We start from the raw sequence: 15438 nt of genomic DNA, 5'->3' as shown, positions 1-15438 counted from the left end.
GTTATAACTGGATCTTTACTTCACTTGGCTCCAGGGGATGAGTTAGGCCTATGGTCTCTTATGTCATCAGGGGACCTTTTCTTTTTTCTGTCAGTGGGTTTTCTCAGGAGCTACAGATCAGCAACCTGTGATGGTGGTAATTAGCGATGGTCAAATGAAGCTTTGTGAACCAGTGTCTTTATTTTTAAAGCCACTAGATGGCGCTCTCTGTTCAACAAAGGGCTGAGAATCCCCTAAATCACAATGCCTTAGGCCTTTCTCTTAAAACCAAGGGCCCCATCTGAGGACCCAGAAAATAAAGACACTGGTTCACCAAGCTTCATTTGGCCGTCACTGGTGGTAACACACATTTTAATGGTTTCTACCTGCCATGAAACAGAAAAAAAAACACACAATCTCAGAGCACTTGTCAGTCAGTCAGACATCACAGATGGAATAGAGTGATAGAGATTAAAATAGGGTTAGCGGTTAATAGTGTAAGATGTAAAGTAATTCCGGTTCAACTTAACTATTAAAAAGGCTGTTCTATTCATATTACTTGGTATTATGACTTATTATCTACTTTAATGATAACATCCTTTTTATACTTAGTACAGATACACAGGAGGGTGCACCTATAGAAAGATGTTGCCATCAGCTGTAGGTTAGGGCACTGCCAACAGCATCTAAATGACTTTGATAAGCGTTTTACTACTCAGAGCAAAGGGATTTCTCACCTTGGTATATTTATTTGCAGTTTGTCAAATGGTATCAATCAGGTTTTGTAGTCCACGCGCACACCGATGCATCCATGGCATTCTTGAATTTACATAGGCCAACACACAACAAATCCAAAATTAACCCCTGCCCAATTCAATTCAATTACATTTTATTCATAGTGAAAAATCACGACCAGAATTCACAGATAGCGTATAGCGACCATATTCTACAATTCACAAAGATCCAACTAGACCTAATTATCCAGTTGCCACCCCAATCTAGGGTGTAGAGCAGGACCATGGCAGCAGCTGCCACCCCGATTAAGATGTCTCCCCAATCCAAGGAAAACTGTGTAGGGAGAAAACTAAAGGACCCGAAGTTAAGGTAGTAACACGCGTTTGGGACATGAATGCACACAGAGGGGACGAGAGAAGAAAGAGAAGCTCAGTGTGTCAAAGAAGTCCCCCAGCATTCTAAAACTATAACAGCATAATTAAGATCTGGTCCAAGGAAAACCTGAGCCAGTCTACAAAGGGTTGGTAGCTGAATCCGATAACTATGAGGAGAAGCACAGAGACCGTGCTACCATGACTGTTATTGTTGTGCTAATGCTTCCCATAAAATGATTCCATTCGATGGTGGCGCTATAATTTAAGGCCGAAAAAGTGAAAATGTTTTGACATCGTGAGTCTGATTGACTCAAAGTCTTTGCACAACTCTTTGCCTCCTGGATCCTGGAAGTCCACCATGATTGTTTTTGATAATGTGTGTAACAGTAATATGAATAGACTTTTGTCACTTTTGATTCTATCAACACCAAAAAATTGTATACAGCATTGCGGCATTGAGATACATATTTCTACTATAAAAGAACAACATTGGGAAAAAAATATGGCCGTCATTAATCGAAGAACTTTGCAAAGGGTAGGTAGCCTTCCTACCAGGATTCGTTCATTTCAATGAAGTGGGACTTATCAAAATACTGCATGCGCTGAGTGACTTTACTTACCTTTGTGAAAAACAAAACCCGCTTAATAATATAATAATAATAAATAATAATAATGGCAGCCATTTTGCATATAGGGCTCTCACAAAATTCCCCCACATTGTTGTGAGGGGCAAATCCAGCGAGAAACACTTCTAGCGACTTTGACTTTGGCGATTGGGCTGCTTCCTTCTGAAGGCTGACAAGGGTTTATTAAACCTGGGATTTCCGCTTGGCCTATATCTTTCTATTGTTGCCACAATAAAAACACTCTAATTTTGGAACAGGAGAAAACAAACCATGAAGCAGCTGAACGGGATAAAAAGCTTAAAGGAGTAACACAGGATCATGTGAAGTACAACATGTACAATGCGGAATTGTTACAAAACGATGTTAAGCAGATAATTATGGCAACATAAAATTACATTACATTACAGAAGACAAAAACGACTAGAAGGGTCTCAATCTGGCAAACAGACAAAAAGCCAAGCGACCGAGAGCTCACCGAGCGAGCATGCAGCGAGCAGACCAATGATAGCAGGTCGTCTTGCTTGTTACAACCACGTTTTAAAATAATATGCAAAGAAGTTGCTATAGTGTAGTCAATGGAATGATGTTCCAAAACTGTAAAGGCTGACTGGCTGAAGGATGTTTTCTACTCCTTTTGATCTGGTTAATCAACCAATAATGTTCTGAATTATAAATGTGTTAATAGGGTCTGGTGCTAACCTATTAAGAGGAGAACATATCAAGAAAGTACATTATAGTGATGGTGATTTTAGTTTTATTATCCAGGACCTTGAGAGCTAGTTTCTATAGAGATTGTAAAGGCTGTATTAATGCCTCGATGGTAAGAGACTAAGTGGTTATACCGTATGTTATATATATATGAAAGGCTCATAGCATGGAAATGCAGCTTAAAGTGTCAAATATTTTAACCTAAACTTTTCTTGGTATAATTTTCTGGAATTTCCTAAACCTTTGTCTGAGAAGAACATGGCATGATTTGTACTTTTAAAAAATGAGAATGGCTGAACAGTCAGAGAAAAGAGAAAGGAAACACTGAAAACTCAGTGGGATTTCATTACTTTTTGACTTAAGTGCAACAAGTTCTTCAGAATAAATAACAAAATTATATTTTTTGACGTTACCTTTCAAAACGACCCGGTTGAGCATTTTCTGATCCGACCTCCCCCTCAGGACAACATGGTGCCTTCCAACACTGTTACAAAAACCACCGCGGTGTTCACGTTAAGTCAACGGTCAGGAAAACACTGGGGTCATGAGTTATGATGAAGATAATGAAGCATACACTATGCAATATGCATGTTCACTTTTCCAGAATAAAAACAGTTTAAGAGAGACTAGAGCTTAGTGTTGTTGGGAGCCAAGTCCTTTTCATTTTGTTTGTCCTTGCCTGACCGACGCACTGTGTAGGGGATTTCTATTTAACAAGCCACCCTTCTTAGTATGTCGTGTACTGTCAATTTTCATCAAGGGGCAAAGGCTTTGAAGAGAAGCAGACGGTCCATCTTGATAGATTATCAGCTCTTTGACCACTCCATGTACTATACTTAAGCTTAATCATTTATCAGTTTCACTGCATCTAAGCTGATAAGTTAAGGTAAAAGTACTACCACTAAGAAAAGTAACCTTATGGTTCAAAAGAGTTAACCTTACCCAGTAATAAGCCTTCTCCAACATCTTTCACTGGGTGTGAATGCTCACTGCAAAGTAGAGGGACAGACAACAACCTCGGTCAGTTTTTTCTGTCTGACAACATGGGACTCCTCGAGACTTCAGCTGTCAGTCATGGCCGCAGCCGTTTCGCAACAGATCCAGACCTGCTGGGTGTTGACCAGTGGCAGACAATACACATCCAGTTGAAATTGGGGGTAACCCCCAACCCCCGGACTCCCTTTTACCCATCTATTGTGCAAAATTGAATATTGAATACTAATGATACTATTGAAATACTGTGCAATTCTATTACTGTGCAACATTTGTATACTGTGCATTAGCATTACTAATGTTGTCCAATATCTATTACCCATTAAATATGATCACTACTATTGCAATACCTACAGTGCATATCACAATGTAGATAAAACCGTATTTATTTCTTTTATGTATGCATATAGCATCTCAGAACTGTGCACCTAACCACCCCCTCACCAATTCAGACTCAGAATCTCATCCGATTCTCAAAGAAAAATGATTAGTAATCAAAACAATGATGCTAAGTCTGAATTATCTTGTTTCCCGAAGCTTATTTACCGCACACCACCCTGCCTTCATCTGCTCATCACTCCTACTAATCTTATTAGATTTTTCCTCCTTTGTAGAGAGTGCATGTTTTTCAGCAGTTTATGTAATGAATAAGAAGGCTACCATCATGTCACAGACTTACATTTTGTAAGTCTGTGACATGATGGTCACTTTTTTTTGGTTTTTCAAAATGCCCCTCATACTTTACAATTCCTTTGAAAATGTACCCAATTTAGCGTCACTGCTATTAAACGTTGGACAATGCTCGCATAAAATCACGCATTGTTTTCCCTCTTTCAGATCAAAAAGAGAAATGTCTCCAACAGAAGGATCCAGTCGCAATATTGGCAGGTATGACACTTTTTTATTTTTTGTATTCAGACCAATTAGAACAATAATGGGCTAGGATCTTATACTGGACAGTAAAGTATTTTAATAATCTTAGAGGTACATGGTAATGGCTATGTGTAGTGAGGAGGATGGCTCACTTCCTATTATATTAACCCCAATTATTATTATATTAATCCATTATCTCAAGAATTAGGTAATGTATGAGATTATCCGCCTATATTTCATAAACTCAATACGATGACAAGCAAAAATGCAAAAAACAAGTAGTACTAGAAAACTGGTGTACACAACGTAGAAAAGCTTGGATAGCTGCTAATTAGCACAGGGGATTTAGAGGCTTGGAAGAAGCATTTAAATACTAAATATATCTGCAAATAGCCAACCTGTACACTCAAAACTAGATTATGGACAACTGGGCAAAGTTTTACTGCATGTCAATGTTTGTTTTTAATATATTTAGGGAATTTGAAATTAGGGTGAGAGTGTATTCTTAGTGTAGGGTGAGGATCCTGTATGGATTTTGTACTGATGTGGCCCTGTCTTTTACTGTAGACAAATCCTGCAGCTGATTTATTTTTTCACACTCGCAAGCACTGTCGCCATTACTGTTAGTTAGGATGTCAGTTCTGAAAAGTCAGAGGATCACCAATGTCATGAGGATTCATGAGATAGTCCAGGGACCAAACTGATATTGCAAATTAACGCCTGACAACCTATCCAGTATTAGTATTTTAGAATTTCTGTAGTTTTATCACTTAATTCTGAGTTTTTCTGCAATACTGCCAACTTCTTTTAACGGACCAGTTTGTTAGATTTAGTAGCATCTAGCAATGATGTTGGAAATTGCAACCAACTGAATACCCCTCCTCCCATATATTGTCTGTTAACTGGAAAAGCTTCATTGAAATGGATGAAAACAAAGACAACCCGTATTGCGCCCTTCGCAGTATATTGCCCTGTGTAACAATACTTCGACCAGCCACAATTGGTCCCAGTTAGATACTAAATGCAGTAATGTTAAACACATTCTTTTTGAATCTTTACATATATTACCCAAAAAAAACAAGTGGGGTCTGCCTTGTTACTTGTTATCCAAGTTTCCTTTAAAACTTGCCATTTTCAGAGTGAAGCTTGCTAGCTCAAAGTATATTGTTGTTTTCCTTAAGTGAAAGGTTTTGCATGGCGAGGGACATCTGGTGATCTGGTAAATGAACTCGTTGATCCAGACTACAGCAGCCATAGTACAGCATGAGCACATACATATGCACTGTGCAACGATTTTAAAGTGGTTACATGTAGTGGTTAGGAAAATAACAACATTTGTGTTTTCCAAAAAAATTCCCTCAGTACCATGTTCAAGAGGAGTCCTGATTTAACTAAAGCCCGGGGTACAAAGTCAGAGCAGCTGCTGAGGATCGACGACCATGACTTTACAATGCGACCAGGATTTGGAGGTAAAGAGGTTTATCTTTCTGAACTGAACGGAGCTGTCAATCACTCATCATGCAGGCAGCCATTCAAAGATGCTTTCAGTTTAAATTTCATTAAATTTCATTTATAAGCCACATCAAGTTTTCCTTTAGACTTTAAACTAAACCTCTACCCCCATCATCTGATTTATACGTGTATGTAAATATGGGAGGTGGGAGTGTCCAGCACTGGCTTGTAGAGATGACATAACAGAGTCGGATTATGTCTGAGCCATGCTGCTGTGAGCCAGTGATTAATTACCAAGCAAGCAGCCACAGTCTGTAGCTTTTTTCAATGACTCCCATCCTAATCTGCCACATTAGCCGCGCACAAAGCAATGAGTCTTTGTGGTTTTTAATTCTCACATTTGAATTTTTCTATAAATCTCACATAGTTATTAGTAGTAACTAATTGCTGGATTTAGTCTTATTTGTAACTGGAGGTTTCTTATTCAAAATGTTGGAAATCTGTAATGTATAATGTGAGTGCAAAATATATTTCAAACAGTCCTACGCAAAACATCATGCAGGATCCATTTCGTACCACGACCTGACAGCAGGTCGGCTTATCCAATCAGCTTGGTTACCATGCAGCCTGGCACAATGTGTTGTTGAGATTTAGGAGGTGTACACACTGGGTTCTCTGAAACTGGATTAACTGATAGCACCTTTCCTGGTAGATCCACAGAGACATATCTAGTCTTAGTGTAAGGTTTTGTTTTGGTTCTCTGTCTGCACATAGGCTGTGTGAGTCCCACTGCTCTCACCAACCCCAACCCCCCGTAAATCCAATCCAAATAAAGCCATAAGTGGCCATTTCCAGTACAGATGAGCTGTGTACGCTACCTGCCCAGCATGAAACGGCATAGAGAAGAAAAGAACATGAGGGTGGTGATGGGTGATGGGTTTGTTTTTGAGTCTTTCTCCACCCTAGAACTTAGGTATCCTTTAACACATGACTAGAGAGTCGTTCCCCTACCCTGATATGCATACGCTGTTTTCTAAATATCTCAATGCTTTATGAGACAGCAGGGTGCAAAGTAAGTTAACACAACATAAAAACCTATACAGGGTAGGATTTGTGAGAAAAAAACAGGGGGGGGGTCCCCCCACCACGGAAAAATATGATTCAGCAGAAGCAGGGATATGTAGACCAGAAGGGGGGAAATCCCACGCATCCAGACCGGAAAAATCTCACCCTATTAATTATAAAAATAATAGTAATGTATACTTTAATAATCCTAGAAGGGGACGTTACAATTTACACTCTGTTGTTATTACACACATTGCACACAGGCCTGAATAACACACACCTGCTCAGTACCTATACATGAACTAATGGAGATATGTCAGAGAATCTAAAGCCCTCTTTAAAAAAGTAAAAAAAACAGCATGTTGTCCTACTGTAATGTCCACTAGGATTAAAGCACTCACTCCACTGGCTGTGTGTCATTGTATGGGAAATCTGCACGCAACTGCTTTGATGGGGATTTGGATAAAAGAGAACGGAAGTTATTGTTTGAAGCTAAATTGTTGGCATTAATAGGAGTCACATTCTCCAAATAAACACAGATAATCCAGACTTCCAATTGAGCCACCTGGGCTACATCTGTTCTCCTACTGTCTGCTGCTGTATCTGAACACAACACTCATGTCAACAATACTGTAAATTACAATGTAATGCATCTTTGTAAAATGCTACATATTTTTCAAGGGCCTGCGGTCCCTGTTGGAGTGGATGTTCAGGTTGAAAGTTTGGATGCCATTTCAGAAGTCGATATGGTATGTCTGGAACAAACTTTAAGTAAGAAAATTCACGCATGATGTTAGTTGAGATAATAATGTAACCAATATTTATTCTCTTGTTTAAGGACTTTACTATGACCCTGTATCTGAGGCACTACTGGAAAGATGAACGTCTGTCCTTTAGAAGCAACAACAACCTGAGCATGACGTTCGATAGCCGCCTGGTGAAGAAAATCTGGGTACCTGACATGTTTTTTGTCCACTCTAAGAAGTCCTTCACCCATGACACGACCACTGACAACGTCATGCTGCGACTTTACCCAGATGGCAAAGTCCTCTACAGCCTCCGGTAATTTCCCGTCTGCATGGCACAGCTCTCGACACGGATGAAACAACTGAAAGTACACAACCTCGTCGTGAACAACACACTAGGGCCCATTGCAAATCACTCCCAAAACAACATACATGACTGTTCTACTTAACATTAAATAGTCACGTTACCTTTTTGTTTCGCATGGGACACAAACAATTCTCTCCTGGTCAGTGTTTTTTTACGTGTACACCACCCTGACCATCTTCCCTACATGAATTTAAGTCTCCTACTTCCTTGTTTGTTCCTTGGTGGCACGCGCAATGATTACTGCCACTAGCCACAACATAGCACTAACATTTTAACCCTTGTGTTGTCCTCGGGCCAAATTGACCCATTTTCCTATATCGACGTTCCTTTTAATATAATTATATATATATATTGTTATATATCCTATAACTACCCAATTGTAATGACCCAAAATAACATGATTGATTCCAGACAACGCTCTTTGCCAAGTACTAATCTCTACATTCATTAATTTTGGGGTGTCTTATTCAATTTTATAGTATTTGAAAAAAAATTGAAGTGGTTTTGAAATATTGAGTAAAAGTTTACATATTCCAGTCTGTGGTTATCCATCGACATCCATTCCTTTTATTTTAGAGTAAATAATTCCTAGTTTCTGCTTTTCTAACTCAAACATTAGGTATATTTCCTATTAATTAGGTTTATTGAACATAAATTCCAAAAATAACTGTAAAACTAAAGTTAATAAGTAAGTGTTATGTAAAAAGAAAAGTGACAAACATTGAAAAAAGCGTCAAAAGTGTTGAAAATAGGGACAAAAACATAAGAAAAAGTTAAGAACATTGATAAAAAGCATCAACAAAAAATTTTGATTTTGAATTTTGACGGGAAGACAACACAAGGGATAAGCTGCTTGGACATCAACCTATGTGGCTGTTTTTTGATTGAGGACAGTCTGGAAAGTTGCTGTTAGAAGGAATAGTTACGTAATTTTGGAAATATTATTTGCTTTATTTCCAAGAATAACACAGATCTGTTACTACTGGAACTATTCTTCTTGAACACCTTACAATGGCAGTGAATAAGTATGTTATCATCAACCTATTTTTATGCGCATTTTTAATTTGGGGAATAAAAAACATTAAGTGGAAACACTGGAAATTCAAAAAGAATAGATATCCTAAAAATAGTATGGTAATGTACTAGTCAGAGCACTGAATAGAACAGAGCCATTTTTCATGTTATTAATGACACCTGTTCCAACTATGACAAGCCAAAATGTCTGCAATGAAAATGGTATTTTCCTTGATATCTACCCAAAATTGTGTCTAAAAAAAGTCTATAACAAAGTGTAGCCATGCAAACACATTTAACACAACAGATATTTGTATTGAGTACTAGACCCTTATAGTACATGTAATACTTTTAGGTTGGTCAGGTTATGATGTCAGCGGGTGTTTAGGAATATAGTGTCACCAACTGACACACTACAAGTTGTGTATTTAAGGGGAAAACGTTCGGCCAATTACTACCGCTCTTACGGCTGAGCAAGACCTTGTAATTTTGGCGAGCGATAGGAGCCAAGATAGTGGATTTCGTAATCCACATTACAGAGCCTGACAGAGATTAACAGCTGGGCTGGCCATCTGCCTCCTGTCGTGACTACTCAAGCATAGTACCGCTTCCTGAGGGACTAGGATAAACAAAATTTAAATGAAAGCATCAACATCTATAAATCTGCATTCACCAACATTCACTATTTGATCTGAATAGCTCAATATTGAGGGTAAATGAAATTAATGGGATGGATAGTATTGGCATAATAATACTTTACTAGCTGGTGTATGTCTACTGTGTGTATGAGGGAAGAGTAGTTGGTGGTGAGAGGTAGACATAAGCATCATCACATGGCCTGGGTTAATCTGTGTGGGTTTGGTGCTGGTTGGAGATTTTCCAGACTAAGGCAGATTGGCAAGTAAGGATGACGAGGTTCTAGACCTTGACTGCAGACCGTGTAGCGGTATCTTGTCCAATGAGCTGGATTATGTTTTTTCATTTAAAATCAAATCTGTGCTGAAACCACTGAGCAACTCAGTATTTGCCTGTGGATTTGAAAAGTTAATGCTCTGCCAAAGGTTAGATATGCATTATGGGGCCATAGTAAAGAAGCCATTAGCCACATAGTCTTAGTCCACAGCACTGTGTCAGTGCTGGAGAATGATCTGACTACACTGCTTATCTATTCTGGGATTGCTGTTTGGCACTTAACCATGGATGCAGTGGGTAGGGACATCTGTCAGGCTTCATCCCAGCAATGCACATCCGGTGTGCCAGACTACTGGCCACTATTTACAGTAATTATGAACAGACACTCCCGGTTGGTGATAGTAATAAGACACTTTGTCGCATCTCCCATGAGCCAATGTCTCTAATATTTGACTCAACTTGATCCAGGAGGACTCCATAACTGATGGTGCCATCTCACCCATCCCAGGTTGAAGGGAAACCAAAGGGTCTTTGTAATGCTTGTTTACAACAAGTCACCCATAATGTATATTTTTGCTAACTACTTTCCAAATTCCAGATGTTCCTGAAGTGTTTTTTTTTCGCTCTGGAACACAAAAATGCTTCATATTACTACAGCTTTGTTTTATCATTGCAGGGTGACAGTCACATCCATGTGCAGCATGGATCTAAGTCGCTTTCCTCTCGACACACAGACATGCTCTTTGGAGATAGAGAGCTGTAAGTAATCAAGCTTTATGGGACTTTCTCTCCTCTTTGGTTATTCACAAACTGCATTTTAATATTTCCTGTGACATTTGTAGTCTTTCTGTAATGGCAGAAGAAGTTAAATTATTTCTCCTTTTGTCATGTCAAAAGACTGGGGATGGTGGAGGGTGTTCTTACTGCATTGTACAGTTGGCTGTTGTTTTCATATCAGCTACAATACCATATTTGCCACAGATATGAGTTTCGGCCTTTTTCTCTTTCCAGATGCGTATACAGATGATGACCTCATGCTCTACTGGAAGAAAGGTAACAGGTCATTAAACACAGACGAGAGAATTTCTCTCTCCCAGTTCCTCATCCAGGAGTTCCACACCACCACCAAGCTGGCGTTCTACAGCAGCACAGGTACTGACAGAAAGTGCAGAGCTGCGTTTTAATTTAGGCATAAAGCACCTTAGGTCTGTGTGACTGCTAACATCATCTCTTCTCCAGGCTGGTACAACCGTCTATACATCAACTTCACTCTGCGGCGTCACGTCTTCTTTTTCCTGCTGCAGACCTACTTCCCGGCCACTCTGATGGTCATGCTGTCCTGGGTGTCCTTCTGGATCGACCGCAGGGCCGTCCCTGCCAGAGTGCCACTAGGTAAGATGCACCGCTTTGAGTTTTGTCAGAGGACCCAAAAGCCAGGTGAGGCCGTTGCCCACTGGGTATCAGAATTAAGTTAACGTTACGCTAGATTTTGTGATTTTGGGGCTTTGAAAGATGGATTTATAGTTGATCAGTTAATAGAGAAAACGTAATTTCACCAACTGAGGGAGGGACAGTTTAGTAATTGGAAAGAAGTTGTTAACGGCCCTAATGGATGAGCGCAAGTTTGGCTGCGCCGGCACAGGCCTGTGACATCATCACTACCGTCAGTTCAGCACAGAGACTGTAGAGGCCGCTGACAGGGTGAGTGACAGTACAGAGATGGATGTACAGAGAGTGGACAGGGGGCCCAGGGAGAGTGGGCTCCCCTAAACATGCAACCAGCAATCAGTCATGCACTTCTCGAACAATTTTGCATGCTGCTGTCGCTCCTCTCCTGCTTGCCATGATACTGCTGCTGTCCCCATAAACACTGTACAGACCTCACAGCCTTCGTTAAAGCTCTGCATATGCCTTGTGGGCACAGCTCTCATTCCACTCCTCGTGGACAGAGGGGCTAAATTGTCAATTCTGAACAAATGCACATATGACCGCTTCTTCAGTCACGTGCCTCTGGAAGCAGTGGCAGCTTCTTACACGGGGGCATTAGTACTTTCTCTTAGATAAATGTTCACCCATTACCCTATTTTATCAACACAACTTCAACAGATCAGATATGAGTCTGGTTTGACCTGCTCTGAACTTGTTCTGCTTTAGGTATAACTACGGTGCTCACCATGTCCACCATTATCACTGGAGTCAATGCCTCCATGCCCCGGGTGTCGTACATCAAAGCTGTGGACATTTACCTGTGGGTCAGTTTTGTCTTTGTGTTCCTGTCGGTGATCGAGTACGCTGCCGTCAACTACCTGTCTACTCTAGAAGAACGCAAGGAGAAGGCACTCCGAGAGAGGGTTAGTACCAGTCAATCATCTCTAAGCTCATAGATGCCACAAGGTACATGTGAATTTATTAAAGTCATAAAAGCACCATGTTTTTAACCCAAAGTGGCACCGTTCTATGGTGTGCTTGGTTGGTCTAGTCCAGGGGTTGGTAACCTTTTAAATATGAAATGCCATTTTAAAATGTTCTTGTAAATCAGTGTGCCACCTCAGCATTAGGCCATCATCTACCTAGCCCGATCAGGCATTCTGTGAATCAGAGACAGAGTTGGGCTTGTCTTTGCGGAATGCAAATGGGGACAAAGTTAATCAAATTATCAAACAGGCTGTTCTCCTGTCAATATTTGTGAAAGAGGTCATTTGGCATGTGGATTGGAACACTTCCAAAATATCTCTTGCAGACTTATTGCTGGTGTGCCATTGGTTTTCAATTGTGGCACCTGTGCCTGAGGTTGCTGACCCTTGATGCTGTCAGTTGGTCCACCCCTTTTGTCCATACTGAAATATGTCAACAACAATTAAACTTTCTTGAACCACCTTAAAAAACATTGCCTGTCATCCATCCATGACTCACATTCTCTGCCACTGAAACTCGTATCCACTCATTTATTACATCCAGAATTGACTACTGCAATAGTCAATGGTTCTGCCAAAGTCCTAAATGAACTTCAAAATGTCATCCAAAACTCTGCTGCCTGCCTCCTCATCCAAATCCGCTTCTGTGACCACATCCCCCCCGTGGTAAACATTCCTGGCTAAACGTCAGCATCAGCATGTCAGTGTGTGCATGTTAGCATGCTCAAAGCATTGCTGTGCCTAAATACAGCCTCACAGGGCCTCTAGAAGTGGACTGTAGTCTTATTCTAATAATAATACTAGCTGATATTTTTGAAGTGTATAAGTTGTTAAGCCACTTTATTCAAAATTTTAAGTAGAAAATGTCAGGCAGTAAAGTACTAAATTGTATATAACTGAAGTAATAAGTAGTCATGCAGTAGTCATTACATTGCAAAAATGACATTTATTCAAGTAATTATTGTCTTATTCTTCATAAAATCACATTCCCCCCCCAAACCAACATTAAAAAGTAAAGTATTTTTATGAAGAAAACATTTGGTTTATTGCTAACAAGTTTTGGGAAACATTTAATGTTTTGGAAAGCCATAACTTTTTGTTTGTACTTGCAGCTGGCATGTACTTGCGGTATGGCCCATCCTGGCATGATGTCAGCCAGCTACAGTGAGGTGAATGCCAACACAACAGGGAACTATGGCATGCCAGAAGTGAATGGGGTGAAACAGGAGAGGATGCTGGTGGAGCTGGCAATGGAGAACGACCAGGTCACTGGCCATGTTGGCTCCAATGCCTACAGCAATGTCTGGATCGACACGCATGTCATAGACAAGTACTCCCGGTTCCTCTTTCCTGGATCTTACATACTATTCAACATCATCTACTGGTCTATTTACTCCTAACACAGATATGACTCAAACAGACCTGTGGGTAACCGAGTTCTGAACACTTCAAGCTAAAGTGTGAAAAATCTGTGAAGACTTGGGTTCTCAGCTTGCAGATTAAAGCTTTTTTGTCTTCACATTTGAAAGAAAGAAGATAGAATACTTCAATTGAAAAAAAAAAAAAAACTGGTACACATCAGACCTAACTCCCCAAACACATCCTACTTCACCTCGGCCGTTGAACCACGGGGAATGTGGAACAGGAGCATTGATCAGCTAATCAAAGAACAACAACTACCCAATGTGGCTTCACCTTGATGTGGTTTGTGTTCCCTAATGTGTCCTTTTAGGACGTTGAATGTTTGTCATGGTGCAGCTGTGTGTGGAAATTTGGAATTTAAGAGTTTTCTTAACTGGTTCTAATCAAGGGTTTGAAAAGAATTGTGGCAGTGCATCCTAAAATACGGAGTGTAAACTTTTTGTCTGACCATTTCTGTTTTGTTTGGTTGTCAAATTTAATAAATGGACAGGTCTATCTTTCACTACCAGGGTCATATATTATTCAAGCAAGCGCAATGGCAAGTGCATAGCATTAGGTTGGTGTGGGTGTCTCCAAGACACATGACAACACAGCCAGTTCTCATGAACCATTTGTTTAAAAATCTACAAAAAGTGGCCCTGCAGTCCCATGTCAAAGTGTCAGCAGGCAAGACTCTGATTCCCGAGTTGCCAGTGTAAATGTTTGTAAATGGTGAATGGTTCCTGAACTATGTAAAAGCGTGAGTTGTTGCCAAGAATAGAAAAGCGCTACATAAGAAAAGTCTATTTCCATTTCCATTGTCGGCCGCCAAATAACAACGCAGCTTGCCGTGTAGGGAGGTGGATGGGCGTTAACATGCAGGACTTTCAAGTTGGAGAGCAGAGTTTGCTGCCCGGGGAAAACTAAAGCCCTTGACCAAGAAAATGTGTGTTCCTTAAGAGTGTTTTTATCCAAACCTCAATCTTTTTCTTAATCTTACCTTGTCATTTTGGTGCCTAATCTTGATTTTCTTTGCGGCAAAACACTTATATTTTGGGGACCAAATTTAACCATAAAGTCAGCCAAAACTACCGGCAGCTCGCGATATATATATATATATATATATATATATATATATATATATATATATATCGCGGTGCTTTGTACCTATTTTCGGTTAACTGAAACACCAACTACCCCTGATACAACGAGGTGTGTAGCCAGTTAATAGCCTCTGGAATGAACTTGTTTTGGTGGAACGTGTTTTTTCAAAAGGTTGTTTTAGTTGTGCAAGAGAAAACTCAAACTGGACAGATAGTCTAGCTAGCTGTCTGGATTTACCCTGCAGAGACCTGAGGACCAGGTAACCAGAGTCCTCAGATTGGACAGATAGTCTAGCTAGCTGTCTGGATTTACCCTGCAGAGATCTGAGGACCAGGTTACCAGAGTCCTCAGAAATCCACCAGAGTTTAAAAAGGTTTAAAAGAAAGCAGAAGGAAAAGGTCATCGGCAAAAAGAGATGCATCCGGAAGAGTTTCCTTCAGCACCGGAGCAATCCCGTAAGTGAAACGTTGTGGATAAAGACTATTGATTTTGTAAGTTAAGTCTGTCTCAAGTTTAAGTCTTAAATAATGCAAGGAAGCACTTTTCAATCCAAAATTTGAAAGTTTTACTGATTTATTAGAGTTGTAATAACATACTAACTGAGAGTGGAGACCACTATACTTATAAATCAAGTGGATGAAGTGCGGATTAAATTGTTACATCAACAATTCCTTC

General features: G+C 40.0%; 1 protein-coding gene across 1 annotated transcript in view; it reads left to right on the top strand.

Annotated features, from left to right (window-relative positions):
• The window catches only part of LOC117961341 (gamma-aminobutyric acid receptor subunit rho-1-like), a 16254-nt gene extending 2215 nt beyond the window's left edge, over positions 1 to 14039 (top strand). The window contains exons 2-10 of the mRNA XM_034899922.1: positions 4253 to 4303; positions 5651 to 5757; positions 7487 to 7554; positions 7644 to 7867; positions 10521 to 10603; positions 10856 to 10996; positions 11084 to 11236; positions 11999 to 12195; positions 13371 to 14039. Coding sequence (XP_034755813.1) covers positions 4253 to 4303; positions 5651 to 5757; positions 7487 to 7554; positions 7644 to 7867; positions 10521 to 10603; positions 10856 to 10996; positions 11084 to 11236; positions 11999 to 12195; positions 13371 to 13658 — 1312 coding nt within the window. The 3' untranslated portion in view covers positions 13659 to 14039. The remainder of the gene's footprint in view (positions 1 to 4252; positions 4304 to 5650; positions 5758 to 7486; positions 7555 to 7643; positions 7868 to 10520; positions 10604 to 10855; positions 10997 to 11083; positions 11237 to 11998; positions 12196 to 13370) is intronic.
• The last annotated feature ends 1399 nt before the right edge of the window (positions 14040 to 15438 follow it).

This window comes from Etheostoma cragini, chromosome 18 (genome assembly GCF_013103735.1).
Source record: "Etheostoma cragini isolate CJK2018 chromosome 18, CSU_Ecrag_1.0, whole genome shotgun sequence".
In the NCBI taxonomy this organism is placed as follows: Eukaryota; Metazoa; Chordata; class Actinopteri; order Perciformes; family Percidae; genus Etheostoma; species Etheostoma cragini.
Note: the sequence above shows the minus strand (reverse complement) of the source record. Positions and strands in the feature narration are given on the sequence as shown.